Here is an 18,182-nt window from a genome sequence, read left to right on the forward strand (position 1 = left end):
ATTTTAAAAAGATGTAGAAAAACAAGGAGTAACATGGTTTAAATTTAGTTTTACAATATGTGCAAGTTATTATGAAGCAAGAAGATGAGTTTTGTGTTCTTGTTTTAAAAAAAACAAAACAAAAAAAAACCTTCTAAATTTCACTTAAAGAATGATTAAATGCAAGAAAAAAAAATCTGAAGAATTCCCCAGCGGTGATTAAAAATCAGATTGTTGTGATGAATGAAGCAGTGGCATATGGTGGCCTCTTGCTGTCAGGCAAGCCTAGCAGAGATGGAAAGAGACAGCGGGGGGATATCCTTATCTGCAAATGCCATGTAATTTAAGAAGCTGCCCTATGATACATGCGCACTAGCTCACACACTCATTCACACAGAGCCTGATGAACAAACGTAACAAAATGGAAGACAGATCAGACATGTACCTTTAATTTAGACACTTAAAAAGATACACACAGCAGCATAGCAGAGATAGTTATTTTTGGGAGCTAGTGTTGACCTCAGCTTTGCACAGGCTCAGTCACAAGCTGAAGCAGAAGCCAAATCCAAAGGTAAGGACCATACATCAGAAACTAGTTAGCAATGTGTATATTTGAGTTTTCTTTTGACTATTTGTATCCAGTACTGTCGTTTCCTTGTAAAAGTTGGTAAATGTATGCTGAATGAGCCTCTGGAAATCACACACCTGCTCTAGTTATACCACGTTGTATTATTTGGTCTCAACATCTATAATACAGCCATGAGATATATTCCCATGACACGTGTGTTCCCTGACAGGTTATATTTTTAGTTTTCACCACTTCCTTGCATAAAACAGCGTATTTTTTCCCCCAACAAATCACAGTTGTTTCTCACATGTAAGCAGCTGCTCACTCACTTCTCGGGAAGGCGGAGCCACATGTCGTAGCTGATCCAATCAGAAGGTTCTTCGTTGTGTCACCGTGGTTACCGGAGCAGATGTATTATGGGATGTACACATGGCAGAGGGAATGAACGTCAACAGAAGGATTTTACTCGCGTTTATTGCAGCTTCGTGGCATTTGCAGATGAGTTTGGACGTTTCAAACGTGTTTCAGGAGAGCTGGTGGATAATGTGTGTATCTGTAATGTTTTAATTTAGCTTTCAACCGATTGTAGCACATCATTGATCTTTTTTGTTTCTTTTTATAGTCAGTTTGGCTCATTTCTACAGAATAGCGTGCGGTACGGTCACTTATCGGTTTGGGCTTTTTTTTTTTTCTCGTTAAAACGGCATACTAGTTAGGTCTAAGTCAAACCGTATTCCTAACCTAAAAGACATAACAGAGAAACTGTAATGTTTGTATTCTGTCACGTTTTGTGAGCGTGGTTTAGCCACATTCTGTTGTACACATGCTCTGTTTGGACCACTCCACACAGGGCCGGATTAAAAGTGCACAGGCCCCAGGGCCCAGAGTGTTCCAGGGCCCCCTTCCCCACCGCAGCATTTTGAAAATTGTGAATGATACAATGGAAAAAGGGACATTTCTAACATTTCTCAGCCAATGGTACCAACAGCAATACACTACCCACTGTGGTGTAACAATCTGGCTTTTATGTACATTTTGTTTCATGTCCAAACTGCTGGTATACGCCCCACATGGGCCCAAAGTGGGTGTGGGCCCCTAGGCCTGTGCCCATAATGAATGGATAATCTGGCCTTGACTCCACATACAGTCTATGCTCCTCACTGAATAAATCAGAATATTGACAACTATGCACCAGAACTTGACATACTCAAAGTAATCAATAATATGTAAAAAAAAAATTAATATTTGTTAATGTTGAGCCTGTTATGCTTTTTCCTTTTATTTTTTAGCTGGTAATGGTAATGTAATGTAGTAATGTCTTACTGAATTACTGCCTTCAATTATGAAGGGAAAATCACTGAATAATTTAGGTTGATAATCTAATCCACTTGATTAATTTTCTTTTTACACTAAACAAAACGTACAGTGTGCTGATCCCATCCAAAGCAGTTATGGTGATCGATGATGTAAACACTTGTAAACACAATTGGTTCACAGCATCCAGTTTAGGAGATAAAAAAACATTAGTACTAAATTAAATTGATACAACCAATCATTTTTTGTGAAACATAGAAGAAAGAAATGGTAAAGTAACTGGAACAAACATTAATTCAGGTAAATGCAATATCAGAGCAAGAAAGTGATGAAAGGGAAAAATGATTAATACCATTTGCGAATACCAAAGTACAAATTTTTGTATCCAAAGATAAAAAGAAAACACAAATTACTTACTATTAGTTGATGAAATATCTTTAAGTGTAATTTTGTTTTTCAGCTCTTTAGTCTTTCATATTTTAGTTTCTTTTGTGGCACAGCATTCTGTATGGGGTCTGACATGTTTTGAGATAAGCTAGCTTTTTTAATTTAGCCAAACAAGTTGAGCACTAGCTTTTTAGCTAATGGAAACTGAAACATTAATATTTAATTGCAATGTAACAATTTACCCAGCTCACATGTCCATGTGGGACCCATAATGGTTAAATTTGGGCTTCAGATAAGAGCCCCACAGGGTTCGACTGCAATTTCCACAGTGCCCGCATCTCTGTTTTTCCAAATGAGTTTCAAGTTAGTTGTTCCTGGGTTTCAGCAGGGGTCCAACTCTTGGCCCATTTAACCAGCGCTTGTGGGCTTTTTAGCTTGCCCTGTGTATGCCCATTCCCACTTAACCCACCTGGATCCCTTATGAGGTTCCTACAGACATCACACATAGGCTTCATGGGGTCTAAGTAATTGAAACCACATCAGATTTGCAAAATTTGCTCAGTTAAAGCCCATACCCACTCAGTACCCACATCGTTTATATGTAACCCTTATGGGGCATGAACATGCTATCTTGGGTGTGGTGCTTACGTGGGTCTTGTGCAACTCAACAAGTTGGGCCCCACTCAGCTTATACATTCATTCATTCATTCATTATCCTAACCGACCAGTTCGATCAAGGATTGCGGGAAAGCCGGAGCCCACCCTAGCAGTCCCTGGGTCAAAGGCAGGGCACACCCCGGACAACCCGCCAGTCCATTGCAGGCAACTTATACAGTTAATAAAAAAACGTATGTTGAAACTTTTATGTATTAACCCTTCTTAAAAGAAGTCAAAGTAAATATTGGTCTCAAGTCGAATGAATGTTGGTTTTTAAAGCAGTTTATTGTAAAATAGAGCAACAGTTGACTTAAAAGCAACTTAAATGAACACACAGCTTTACAAGGATTAATTAGTTGACAATCCTTGCACATCATTACACTGTCTGAGAGATAGAGGCAAGTGATCAGACCAGATCTGATCCAGAGTGTGTCCCTTTGTGTCCTCTTTTCTCAGATTAAGCCAACACAGCTTCACTTGTCACGTCAACCTCTGACATCATGCCCGGTGAGGATAAACCGCCACAACCGACCCGCCACAGGAAAAAGAACAAGAAGTCCCGCTCCCAGGGAAAGGGTCCTAGTGGAAGTCTCAGTTCCCACCTTGGAGGCACCTTAGATGGACAAGATGACTTGCTCTTACCCCCAGTTCTCCAGCCTTCTAAAAAGATAGCACAGGAGAGGCCAAAAGCTCCTGATGCTAAAGCTGAGGAGGAGTCCTCCATGGCTATCTGTCTTCAAGTGCTTTTCCCTTACCTGCTGGCTGGGATGGGCATGGTCATGGCTGGCATGGTGCTGGACAGCGTACAGGTGAGTTCCTGCTTACAAAAATCAACTCAGTCATACAATTTCAGGTTAATACCTTTTCTCAGCAAAATTAGCATGCACACCATGGCGTTTTTGATGTTTGCAGCCATTAATACCTAAAATCGAGTCCTTTAACATCATCAAGATCAGGATGTGTTTCCTTCAATACTTCCTCTGTAGCCAGAAAGGCTGTCTGCTTTATGATATGCTGGTCCATCTGTCCTCTGCTGATAATTCCATGTTTATCCTCACATGGCTTACTCTCCTCTCTGCATCTGTTGCTCATCAGTATTTCCTCCACCCTCCAGTCTAGAGTATCTGTTACCTCCTGTGCTGATGGAGGGCAATTAGTCATGAATTTGGCTGAGAGCTGTGTCCCAAAGCACAGAGGACATTAAAGGACATGAGACAATCAGATTGGAAGTCAGATAAAAACAAAACACGACACTAAGCCACGCATTGGCTCCTGACTTCGAACATCCACGTCTTGTTGTCAGTCCTGCCAATTTTTATCTTACTTGTTACATCTTGCTTCTCAACTGACTTGTTCGGCTTTTGACCTCAGTTTGTTTAACTTATTTTTATTAGATTTTGTCAGCATTACATTACTAAGCGTCACTCATATGCGTCCATAAAAATATCTGTTGGACTACAGTTGCAACACTTCATCGTCTTTACAGGAAGATAATATAGACATTATGTGCTTAGTAAACTGAAATTGTGGTGTTAAACTAAGATGTAAAGCTGTCTATTGTTGCAAAGCCTCCCAGAAATCAGGCTGTAAATGTTTTGACAAAACCTCGATGTATGTTTTATGCCAGACAACCGCTGTCAGGCTACAGCACGCTTTTCTCATTCACCTGTTAAAAGACAGCTGATTTGAACCAGCTGATTAACTCACTGAACTATGTATACGAAAATAATGCAGCCAGTTCTCACTGACAATGGTATAAACTGTTGTAGTAAACCTCCACAACCTACTGCTATTATTCTACATTGACCTGCAGCCGGAGCCGGCTGAGACTGGCCGCCTGGGAGTGCTTGAGGACGGGACGGGTTCCCACTGCTCCTTCCTTACAGTAACTGCAGAACAATATGTGCCTTCAAGTCAGTCGCCAAAACACCAGAAAGGTCTCTTAAAAACTCCACTAAAAGTTGCTAGATTTGTCGCTAGTCGCTTTTAACAAAAAAAGTTGCCAGATTTAGCAAGAACAGTGGCTGAAAGAAACCAAAGCGGCTGTGGGAGGAGTTTACAGCACAGTGGTGCAATGCCAGTGACGCTTGATTAGCAACTGAAGACAGCAGGAGAGGAAACTGCAAAGAGAAAAATAATCGCACCCTTTTATTTTTATGATCGCTGAAAACCCAGACCGTGATCGAGATTAAAATCCGATTGATTGCCCAACTATATATATATATATATATATATATATATATATATATATATATATATATATATATATATATATATATATATATATATATATATGTATATATATATATATATATATATATGTATATATATATATATATATATATATAATATATATATATATGTATATATTATATATATATATATATATATATATATATATATATATTTATATGTGTAGCGTTCATTTATCACTCAACATTTTCCATACAGCGCGGGCTGTTGGAGAAATAGTTACACGAAGGGATCTCATAATTATTTTCCAGTGTTGTGGTGCAGCTGTATTTTCTATTCTTGACATGACTTGCTCTGATCAGTCTTAAGCTTGTTACATCCTCCACGAGAAGCTTCGTCTGAAGCCAGGAGGGATCAATGCGGGCAGCGATGTCTGTTTTTTGTGCAATGAAGCTGGTTATTTCATATTTAACGAGCAACTTCGTCCGTGACAGGGAAAGTTGTGCACATGGCAGGGTTTGTGTATTTTAATGACAGGTGTTGTAAAAATGTTCATATTTTTTGTGACCTCGATTAGCTGTTCAATCAAAACAATCCGTTTTACCTGCAACAGGCAAAATGCGGACCTCAAATGTCTACCTCAAACATCCAGCCAATCTAATGACACTTAACTGGCTCCTCATAAAAGGTGTGCGCGGTTGGTATTTAGGCAGCTTAATGAAGCTTTAACCACGCGTTCACCCCCTGGTGGTTGGCAGACTACTGGTTAAGAAACTGAGTGATGAGATGCATGCAGCAGAGCTCGCGTTTTAAATGTAAATATTGTTGATGATCAAGTTTATTTAATTGTGGCCACCAAAACCATGATCATAATCAAAATCCGCTTAATTGTGCAGCCCTAGTTTGTTCTTGTTGTTTTGCAAAAGACAGGTGGAAAATGAATCAAATAGATAGAAGATATTTGTGCAGCCTAGTGGTGCAGCATTGGCAATTCTATGTTGATTCTTTTATATTTGGACTTGTTGGGCTTCTTTTGTAAAATAAGAAATTGAGATTTATAGACATATCAGTAGTTAATGACAACAAATGAATTTTTCATTGTTTAAATCTTCTTAATCTCCTTTGTTATTTAGTGGTGGGATTATTCATGTTTCTAAAATGATAGTGAAGGACTCGGTAGGTTTGTGTCCTTTGACTAAAATTAAACTATGTTGATCTTGAGAGTCAGCACCAGATATAGAAAAAAAGAAAAATATAGTATTTGTGAAAGCAAACTGGAACTTTGAAAACTTAAGTAAACGTGTTAGTCTGACTAAACCTGCACCAAACAAAACCTCTCTTTAAATATTTATTATTGATGACATTTAAATATTGAAAAGCCTGTAACATTATGATTTTCCCTTCAGATTCATTTGCTCGTTCATTCATTTTTTTTCTCTCATAGCTGAACTGGAAAAAACCCAGATAGAGTTGACTGGCTTAATCACTCTGGTATGTTTATGCACAAACAGGCTGAATGCCGAATGTAACACGGTGATAATCCACTTGCTGCATTATAATAAAATATCCACATTTTCTGAAATAGAAAAATATAAAAACAATCTATGCGCACCAATAAATGTCAGTGTTACCTATGAAACACTGATATTTAGCAAACAATTTTAAATTTGAAGTTAAAACATTGTGTTTGATGGGTTCTGAAATGTGCTTGAAAATATACCTGATATTAGGGCTATAAAGAGTGAGACTCTGGATTTGGGATTCAACAGTAAATGAGATGCATCACAGCTTCAGTTTGTAAATCTAGAAAAGGTCACAATTCAAAGTGAGATAAAGGGAGTAAAAGAAGAGAGAAAAGCAACGAGAGCATCTGACGCAGACAGAGGGATGTCACATGGTTTTGGAGAGAGGAAGGATGAGAGCCATACACGCAGCAAGAAATGACGAAGCGCGTGTGAAGCGGTAAGCCGGTCGCTTGCACAGTGCAGACAACCTGCTACGTCACGACTGAGCGGAGTCGAGGGAGCAGGACTGCCGCGATGCTGACAGGAGGGAAGGAGCACTTAAGCCTGCCAGAAGCCGGCTGCTGCATCTTTTCAGTGGATCTTTTTTTGGCTTTACCGAGCTCATTTTGTTTTTCACTGGGAGCCTTTCAAACAAGACAATAGACTGGAATAGAGAGGACATAAGGACTTCCTTATGAACTGAAGACATATTTGGACTATTCCTCATCTTCTGATCCCTCTGCCTGTCAGTCACTGAGCTGCAGGGAACAGCAGTGCCTTCAAACTGGAGTTAAAGTGGATTTCAGACTGGATCAAATTGACACTTTACTCATCTGAAAGGATTTTGAACTGAATCAAACAAATTTGGGAGCAACTGAAGCTTAATTAGACCTACTTGAAACCTGTGTTTGGATGTTAGAAGCGTAGTTGAGTTTTTGGCAAACCTGCCTTTTTAAGCCAAGACTATACATCGATTGCAGATGTTCAGCATCTGCGTATGTTGAACACCATGACTTATGTATTAGAGATGGTGTCGGTGACTCTATTGTCCAATAGTGATGACAAATAGATGCCTCATCACTGCTGACTCACCACTGGCCAATGATGTCTTGCTCCACTGCCCTCAAGTCAGATTGAATGTCTCAAACTTTGATTTTGACTGGAAAAAGGGTTCATTAATTGGAGGGAATGGAAAAGGGATCAGTATCTGAGGACATTGGCAAACACAGCAACAGCTCATTACCTTTGATTTTCTCTTAGGAGCTGATTTTTTAAGTCATCTTGTAAACCCTTTGATTGCCTTAGTGGCTGTTAAAAATATTGCTCTAGGCTTGTTTTAGACCAAAGACTGCAAAGTTAATTAACATCCTATTCAGCACTCTCCCCGCTTACCTCTTTAGGCTTTTTAAGCTTATTTCAACATATTAGGAGCAAATATCTCTTTACATTTTGGACTGATGTCATCATCATGAGATAACCACAGAGGTGCATGAAGCAGCCACTCATTCAACATGGTGGTAACTCGCCTGGAGCTGGAGCTTCGATACCAGGGCAAGAAGCTGCGTGGGGTGACGTGGAAGCTAACTCGATCAGAACATGGTTTCTTACCGGAGAGCTCCTGGCTTATTGCAGCACAGGTTATGGTCCCTTACCTGATATCAGGACTTGGAATGGTCTCTGCTGGAATCGTAATGGATCTTATGCAAGTATGGAAATCTAAAAATTAAAAAAAACTTTTTTTTCTTTTCTCGGAGAATTTTACTAAATGGATGGATTTGGATATTGCTTGAAAAGTTTAGATACTAGAAGTCGGAATAGCTGAGTTTCGGTGCTATTCCATCCTGCTTCTTGTCAGACTTTAGTACACATAATCTATGCTTTTACTAATCTTTGGTTTTCATTTTCAAAATGTCAAAGTTTTACTTAATAGATTGATAGTGTTTTAACAAAATTGCCAGTAAAATTCAGTATCAATCTGTTGTGTAGTAGCAGCAATCTCTAGCATCTCATACACATTCAGAAGGTTGTGAAAACGTTATACTGTAAATGATTATTGATGCATCTCTTTTTGTGTACAGGACTTTTTTGGCAATCCATAAGTAATTTATTCCTGATATTCTTTAAAGCAAATGGAACAGATGTGGCCAATTAATGATTTGTAATGTATAGTCAAGCTTAGAAAGATATTCGTAGTGAATTCATACAGTAATCAGAATATTGTGAATCTTTGATATAAGGTGTGGTGTTGGCCATTATAATAAAATAATGTATGTCAACACCAAAATATGCAACATCAAGCAAATCATTGGTTCTAAGACTAAATTTAGATAGAAATCCGAAGTGAAGTTGGGATGGAACTTTAAAAAGGCTTGATTAATGTTGTTGCTTGGTAGCAACTAGTTTTTAGCTTTTAATGCAACCAAGTAGCTGTTCAGGAGCTGCACTTTTGGTTTTCCAAGTTCCTCATTTTGTCTTTTCTCAGTGTTACTGAATCAATTTACCTTAAGAAAATCCAATTTTGGAATTTGTGAACTGAATCTTTGTTAACTGAATTTTTACATATTAATTATTATGGTTGTTAAAAAACACATGGTTGAGGTTAGATAAGAAAAATATAGTAGTTGAGGGAAAACAAATTCAATCCTGATTTCAGTATCAAACCTAAAATCTGGTAATGGGACCACTTTACCTTTAAGTGGGACCAGTTTATTTCTGCACCATTAGGTTGCCAAAAATAATCCAAATAGGATGTCATTTGAAGCATCCCACCAAAAAAAATGTCTGAATTTACCATAAACAAAGATGTTGGATGAAGACCAATGAAAATCAGAATGGGCTGCACAGTAGCGTAGTGGTTGGCTCTGTGACCTCACAGCAAGAAGGTCACCGGTTTTAGCCTCGTCTGGGGGGATGTTTGAACAATGGCCCCTCTGTGCAGAGTTTGCATGTTCTCCCAGTGTATTCATGAGTTCTCTACAGGTATTCCGGTCTCCTCCCACCATTCATGTCAGGTTAATTGCTCCAGTCCTTAATATCTAGCAGCTTTTTGTTGTTTCCCGGGTCCATTGCACCTGATTCAAATCAGATGGATCCAACAGCTTTTCTCAACCCTATCACTCATTTTGATCAAGTGTGTTGGAGCATGGAAACAACAAAAATCTGCAGGATACTGGCCCTTAAGGACTGAAGTTTGACACCTGTGCTCTAAACTCTCTATAGAAGTGATCCCCAACCCTGGTCCTCGAGAACTGGTGTCCTGCTGGTTTTCCTTGTGTCCCTGCTAGAACACACTTGACTCAGACTTAGACAAGCTCTGCACATGTCTGCGTAATACACATTGATTTGAATCAGGTGTGGTGAAGCTGGGACTCTTAAAAAAAACCTGCAAGACACTGGTCCTCAAGGTACAGGATCCCTGCTCCATAGGAATGAATGTGAGTGTTTGTACCTGTGATGCACTGGTAACCTGTCCGGGGTCTACCTGTCTTTCCTTGTTTGGATGTGCTTCAGCTGAATTGGACTAAGTGGTTAGAAAAATGGATGGATGGATGGTTGGTTGGTATAGAAAATGAATGATAAAGCAGAATGAGTTTTTGATCCTTGACATGTGCTACTTATACCTCAGAACTATTTGCTTGGTATAATAGAAATACAAGGTTTGATACAGAACCTTATGGATGTGTTGGCAAGCAGTTGAAATGATTGATCTTACATAAACAATATGCATAAATAAAAGTGAGATTGTGTCGAGATGTGGGGGCTCATCCATACCACATACAGACAGCTGAATTGATCCCTGATTTCTGAGACTGTAGACAAGAGTTAGAGGCAGATGAAACTGGTCTTGGCTGACATAATTTTACATCTACAAGTTGAAATCAGGAACATATTGCCTTTGGTCTTTTAATGCCAGTCAAGCTAAATTGCCTTTTTTATGAGTAGGGATTCTGGCAGAAAAATACATCTTAGTTGCAGACACTAAGAAAACAGAAGGTTCATATAAAAATAAGGAACATTTTAAGACTGACAGAAAACCAAATGTATGAATATGATTAGGGTTCATGCCACCATAGCCTCAACACATCTCCTTCCCAGTTTTTTATGCTTATATGTAGCATTGTGTAATGTCTACCCCTCTGAGCTTCCTAAATCAGATTCAACCGTGAGATAGAGAAGAGCCTTGGATAAGTAAATCACATAAGCGGTTCCCAGGAAGAGAAAAGAAACGATCAAGGGAAGAGGTATAGATATATTTCATGTAATGGGGAGATTTAGAAGAAAAGCTTTGTATTTTAGAGATATCTGGCTCATAAGGAATCATTTTTACAGTCCAGATAGCCTAAAATATCAAATTGTTGAGTGTCAAAAGACCAGGTGATGATTGACATTGGTGTCAGCAACAGCACCGGCAGTAACATCAGGAATATTTCCTAACATTGTTCACTTTGAGGAATCTGGAATAAAAGCATGTTGGATCCTGACACATCACTCTCTGCTTTCCACAGAAGTGGGCCATGTCCCGAGATAGCCTCTATGTATGACAGCCATCAGCTCGATGTGCAAGTCCAGAACCTGAGCAGAAGGTTTTTATGCCTATAAATAGACACACACATACATATAGAGTGCAGAGATTACAAGCCAAGTTTTGTTGAAAGTGTAGTTCAGTTTAAAGAGAAAATGAAAGTGTTGTGTTTTGTGCGCCAGCTTCCTTATGATGTGCAGGTGGAAGGGATCGAGGCATTGATAATAATTTACTAACGTTTCTCCTCTAGTGACCACACTGAGCCCTAGTCACTGGCCAAATCACTGCACGTGAAATAATGTTGGAATAGGCTGTCCTAGTTCTTCCACAAAGGCACAGCTAAGGTTGGGGAGGCGTATATGATAACTGATGTTGTTTCATTCACCTATATGAATTTTAATTAAACCTGGTGGATTATTGGGGCATAAGCAGAGAAAGAACCTATTAAACTTTGGTTTGCATTATTTTAGTTGGTGATGAACATGTTGGTTTTTGTTGAAGATGCTCTCTATCTGCAGAAATGGAATATTATTCTACTGCTTTTCTCATATTAGAGCAGCTTGAAAATAATTTTTATTTCCTTCGAATGAGCAGTTTACACCCCAGTGTATGAGCAGGTTGTTCTCCTAATGAAGATTACCCTTTTAATGACTAACCCTTTCTCCTCCCAGTTTGCCACCCAGCATAACTCGTTATCTACTTGTTGAAGTGGAGCCTTTTTAATTTTAACTTTCCATTTTCTATTGGCCAAGTTCAATTCATTCTCTGCAAGATACCTTTATGGTCCAGTCTCATTAAGATGACGACCACCCTTCCTTAAACACCTCTCCTATGGCGGTCTGTAACTGTGCAGTGAAATACTGAAAAGTTTAACTGATTTTTGGAGTTTGATATTTTAATTTGGGTGAAAAACACACAATCTTCCAACACACACACACTCCCATTTATGTAGACACCATTCTGTAACTTTTTGACCTTAAAACAGCACATCCTGGACTTGTTTGATGACACAGTGACATCTATCGTGTGCATTTCTAGAGCCGCTGCTACCAAGCAGCATCCCGAGGCTGAGAAACCGCACCACCAACTTTTACATCTGGGACACGACGTGACGTTTCGCTTTGCGGTAAAATAACAAACTGGCTGTTTTGAACAATCTGTATTTGTACAGAGATTAGATTTCACACAGGTATACTCTATTTAGTCATTTGGCCAACATTCAATCATTCAGGAGTCACCGGGCAACTTCTGAAGAGAAAAGGGAGCTGAAAACCTTTTGCACACTACACTTCTCAGTTTACTTGTTAAAAATATAAAATCATGTGTAGTTTTTATTGTACTTCACAATTGTGTGACACTTGGTGTTCTTTCACATAAGATTCCTATAAAATATATTTATGATTGTGTCGTGTAATGTATCAAAATATAAAAAAGTTCAAGGGGTACAAATACTTTTGCAAGCCACCGTATTTGCTTTAATTCCAATTTCAGATTTTTGCTACTCACATGTTTGTGTCAGATACGACACAAAAGGCCCATTTGTGTTCCTTTTCAAACGCCACTGGGGACACCCGTTTCAAACGTCATGGTGTGTTGTCGCCCTCATGCTGTACTTTCATCCCTCCACAAGTGGGCAGCGCTGCGTTCAGAGTCGGTGTTTTAGCACCGGTTCATGGTTTTAGTTGCAGACACAATCACACAGCCTCTCTGCAAATATCCCTGCCATGTCTACTAGGGCTGTGACGATATACTTTTGTCCTGTTTTGATTCAATTCCAGTTTTTTGGGTGCCGGTTCAATTGCGACTCTCACAATTCTTTTATATTGCTGATTATTATAGACTTAGTAGAAAAAGTACAAAACTTTTTTTTGGTTTCAGTTTCCTTGATTTAAATGAGGAAAAAACAACACAGTAGCCAAACCATCATTGTGCTGCTATAATACCCAAGAAGACAAGTAAAAAGGTCAATAAAACCAATAAAAACAACAAAAATTTTATAATGGATTGTTTTTATTTATTTGAAAAAATAAATAAAAACTGATTTTCTAATTGTGAAGCACAAAATCCCGATATTTAAGTTTTTGGGTTCGATTTCCCACCTCTAATGTCTACAGTTGACGTTGTTGTTCTCCCCAATTTATCCTTCTTTGGGTGTTGTTTATTTGGTGCATTCTGTGTTGTTTTTCTTCATGTTCCTCTTCTTCTTCTCTGGTTTCTTCCTTTCGTTTATTCCCGGTCAGCTATTCAACTCAACACCACTACAGTGATTTCCCGTGGTATTGCTCCATTTTCTGCGTGAAGTGGCGGATAGCTAAACCACGTAAAATTGAATCAAATAATACATGTAATCGAAACAGAAGGTGGATGAAACTGTCCCTCCGTCTGCACATAAATGGGCCTTTACTGGAGTGAACCTGCTGATCTCTGAAGCCCTTCTTTCCATTCTCCCTATATGCTCTCTGTTCTTCTTTCAATATCCACCCAAACCACATCCCTGAAATATTCAGTGCTTCTGTGATATTATCTATTTTTATCTGTGGATTATCTAGTGTGAAATCTATTTTGAGAATTACTCAGGAAATGTATTTATCAGTAGAAGTGATGAAGTGTCTTTGCCATCTTTCATTCTAATGGAGCTTAACTCTGTCAGATAAGCTTACTTGCCAATCTAACAAAGAGGAAATTACTTTGACTCAAGTAATAATGTTGTCCATGTAATAAACAGCTTTATATGTTGTAACAATGTGAGCATTAATGTTTGCCCCCCCCCCCCTCACCTTGTGCATAATGAGGGACTTTTAATCAGTTTCAGTAGTTTTGTCTTTCTACTTTTTACATTTCATTATATAAGTTCTGATTCTACTGAACCTCCGTTTAGACGTTGAAACGTGAGAAGCACCTTTCAGATCAAGCTGTGGTCTCTGGGCAGCCATATTTGCTGAAGAAAGGAATAATTTTAACTTTATGCATTGGCACATTGTCTGGAAAAACACGAGAACGAAGCAACTTTCTTCTAACACTCAGATCGAGCTTGTTCACACTCACACATGCCAAACATGAATAATGCATGAAGCTTTTTTTCTATATTTTTTACTGAGGTGTGTTTCTGCTTTGCTCTCATTCTGTCATGGAGATCTCTATATATCAGTACTTTATCCCATTTTCACCTCTTTTATTTGTCACGTTTCTGATTGCTCTGTAAATCCCTGCTTCCTTACCCGACGGTGAATCACATCACTCTGCTTTGTGTGTGTGTGTGTATTTTTGCCATCTTGGACCTGCCAACTGGAGCAGCAGTCAAGAAACGTGCCAGAATCTGTGAATCTCAGGAGTGTTGAACACACTGAACCTGTGTGGCATGATGGTGCTCAGAGATGTAGAAAGTAGGCTACTGGGTTAGTCTTGAATATGTGATGGCCTTATTTAACTGCATTAAAGTTCAGACGGTACACGTTAGGAGGCGGAAGCTTTTTAGGACACCAACAAGTCAGCTATAATCTGAAATGACTGCTGTCTTTGGGTGTTTTTCTGCTTAGTAACAGTGTCTTTAATATTTCCCACATGTCTGTTCCAGCACTGGGAAGTGTTCAAGGTGATAACAGAGGTTTTCATCCTGGTTCCTGCTCTGGTTGGACTCAAAGGAAACCTGGAGATGACTCTAGCTGCTCGCCTCTCCACTGCCGTAAGAACTTACTTACTTTTAGGACAAAAACAAAAGTAAAGTAATAATTTCTTCAATGGACTTTAATCAGTATCATCCTTAAAACTTCCTCCTATAAAACTGTATCTTTTTAAAACTGCATTAGTAAATGTACCACCATACATATTTATACAGATAATATATATGCATACTTGTAGAGTCTATGACATTACATAGTAACTAGGGCTTTTCAATGTATTTAATTTTGATCTGGTAAGGATTTTTACTTTAATTACAAAAACAGCAATGTTGCCAAAAAATTATTTTTACCCTCTTTTTTTTTTTTTTTTTTTAAATCACCTAATGACAACCTAGCTATTTTCTCTGGTGTTATAGAGATTTATGGAGACTGATGTGAAAGCATGTATTGTTCATAAAGCAAAAATCCTTAAGCAGGGGTGGTCCTGACTTGAGTTATACCCTGATGTAGTGACTCAGCATAATGAGTAATTATGTTGTTGAGCAGAGCTTGATGTTGTGCACAAGTTTTCTAATTAACCTCTGATTTGAGGCAGGTGTGTTGTAGCAGGGAAACTACAGGGTGCCAGCACTCAAAGACCAGGATTGAGGATCCCTGAAGTAAAAGTAAATGTAAATGTTTTGAGTTTAACCTACTTATGTTAATCATTTAGGTCAGCGGCTGTCAGTTTGACCCTTGTTGCAAATTTACAACAAAGTGCTTCTGACCTGTTCTTTATTTCTTTCTTTTGATCTAATTTTATATTTTATTTTACTATATATCAGGTTTTTACTGTATTTACTTTTGTTTTATGTAATAAATAAATAAATTTTGACATTAATAGGGGTTAAATGAATTTTTGAGTCCATGTCTTTGTTAATGCTTCCACACTGTCAAACGTAACTAAACAATAAATATTCAGCTGATAGGACGTAGTGACGTAGTCGGACGAGTCTGTGTATGAACCACACACTTATCGTTTATGTCTTGTGAACCACAGTCTGCTGGTTTCATACAATCTCCAACATGCAGTGTGACCCACAGGCTGCATGGTGGCATAGTGGTTAGTACTGTGGCCTCTCGGTAAAGAGTCACTGTTTGAGCCTCAGCCGGGGGGCGACTTGAACTGTGGTCTTCGTCGTGTATACGTGGGTTCTCTCCAGGTACTTTGGCTTCTTCGCACCTGCTATGCATGTTGGCTTAACTGATCACTCTAAATTCTCCTGAGGAATGAGTGTGAATGGTTGTTTGGATCCGCTGGACTGGCCTTTCGCCCAGTGATTGCTGGGATAGACTCCAGCTGCCCTGTGACCCTTAATTGAACTAAGCAGTTAAGAAAATCAATAAATTAATTCAACTTACAGCCAAACTGTCATTTAAATGTCAGCTTACTTTCATTTCTTGAACAAAAAAATCAATATTATTGTTTTGATTGTAGTGAACCAGGGCAACTTTTCTAATTAACTTAGTGGAAATTCCATTTTGATGCAGGACTCACAAGCAAAAATGGATGATGTCCAAAGAGAGTTTAACTAAACAAAAAAAGCATTGTGGCAGGAGTGGGAACACTGGAAACATAACTGACCAAACTGGTGAAACAGATTGGACCAACCGGTGACAAATGACAAACACAGTGGCAGTGAAGCAATTAAACAAAGGGGTAAATTTACACCAATGTGAACTAAGACCAATCTCCATGTTGGAGATTGGATGAAACCAGCAGACTTTGGTTCACAAGATGTGAATTAAGTCTGTGATTCATTGAAAGACTTGGTGGAAAGCAGCATGGACGGCTAGTAGATGACCAACAAAAGGAAAAGTTTTCAATGTGGAAAAATAAACTAATGTGTCATTTTTGTTGTTACATCTTAAAACTCCAATTGAATTTCAACCTTTCCAAACTGTTTTTAGTTGTCCATGCAAGCCGACAACCATTTATGCCAAATGTTGTTTTAGCTCAGCTTCAAATCAAGTCCCCATCTAGAGAGAAATGTTCAACTGTGTGTTGAAGCAAGATCAGTTATTCAGAATGACAGAATTATGTTTCTTATGTTATGTTTACAGTTTCCACAGCATTATTACCGTTCTAACATCCCTCCTGTCTCTTATTCTTTTCTCTTTTTTGGCCGTCTTCTTTTTGCAGACTGTCGTTCCAAATGTTACAACATTACACCAACACAGTCCTGCTGGACTACAGTCATGACTGTCACAGTTTTATGAATCAAATTCCCCCGATGTTTTTATTTTTTAAAGCCCACATATTGTGTTGGTATTCGTTTTAAATGGAAATTAAACTAATCATTTGCTACCCCTAGTTAAAAAGGTTATGATTGGAGAGTGAGAGCAATGCTTTGTAAGTAAAAGATATAAAAATATATTATTTTTTGCATATTCGATCATTTCAATGTTAATTATTCTTTTAATACTGATTTATAGTGTATAGGGTAATTAAGGGCAGATAATAGAGTGCTTAAAAATAAAGAACAGCAGGATGTGGTTGGAAAAGTGTTTTTAGCCTCAAAGATAAAACTGCAAAACGGTCATGGTGCAAATGAGCATGTATGCTGGTTTGGGGTCCAGTGGAAGTTTGGATGACCTGCCATAGTTTCTGCAAAAGCACTACTGGCCAAGTCTGAAGGCGTTTAAAGCCTCATTTACTGTTTAACCGCTGATTTATAGTTGGAAGTTAAATGGTTCAACCTCTACTGCATATTAAGTTTATGCGCCTCCACACACCCGGTCTGTCCAGTTATTTGGGGTTTTTTAATCCTCCTGTCTTGCTAGTTAGTTGTTAAAGCATCCAATAGCAAAAGTACATTTGACTTTTAACTGTGAAGCTTTCATCTTAAGCTTTTGAAAGTGCATCTTCTGTCATTTTTCCCTGCTTGTGATATGAAAACACATCTTCTTTCAATCATGTGGAACATTCTGTTGTCTTAGCCATGTGCTATGCACTTCTAAACAGGCCAGTCATAAAGGATGGTGTGCTTATATTCTGACATAAATCGTTTGACAGGCTTTGTTTCATGGAAGATACAGTATGAAGAGAAAGCACAGGTGTATTAACTACATTTGTCTCCTGCTCCTGTGAACATGCGGAAAATAAAACATCCTCATTAATACGGCTGCTGTGAAAAGGGATAGTTATTTTCCAGGGTGCTGAAAGATCGGTCATGTTTAATTTGGTAAAACGTGAAAGATTGTCTATTTTATTGTCTTTTTTTTAGCTGTTTATAATGCCATGTGTGATGCGCTTGTAGGAAACTGCTGAAAAGTATTCTGTTTTTACTTTAAACTTTGTCTGCAATAAAGGATTGAATCATTTTCATATAAACATATTTTTTATTAGCTTTTGCTTTTCCATTAGCTTTCCAATTACTGTTTCATTGAAACTTTGT

The 18,182-nt window shown here is 38.4% G+C and overlaps 1 protein-coding gene across 1 annotated transcript in view; it reads left to right on the forward strand.

Moving 5' to 3' along the window:
- Positions 1–394: 394 nt before the first annotated feature.
- Positions 395–18,182, forward strand: part of LOC306754912 (solute carrier family 41 member 1) — a 31,976-nt gene continuing 14,188 nt past the window's right edge. The window contains exons 1-3 of the mRNA XM_079239075.1: positions 395–550; positions 3,362–3,714; positions 14,700–14,807. Of these exons, the coding sequence (XP_079095201.1) occupies positions 3,406–3,714; positions 14,700–14,807 (417 nt within the window). The 5' untranslated portion in view covers positions 395–550; positions 3,362–3,405. The remainder of the gene's footprint in view (positions 551–3,361; positions 3,715–14,699; positions 14,808–18,182) is intronic.

The sequence above is a fragment of the Telmatherina bonti genome, assembly GCF_933228915.1.
Source record: "Telmatherina bonti genome assembly, chromosome: 4".
Lineage (NCBI taxonomy): Eukaryota > Metazoa > Chordata > Actinopteri > Atheriniformes > Telmatherinidae > Telmatherina > Telmatherina bonti.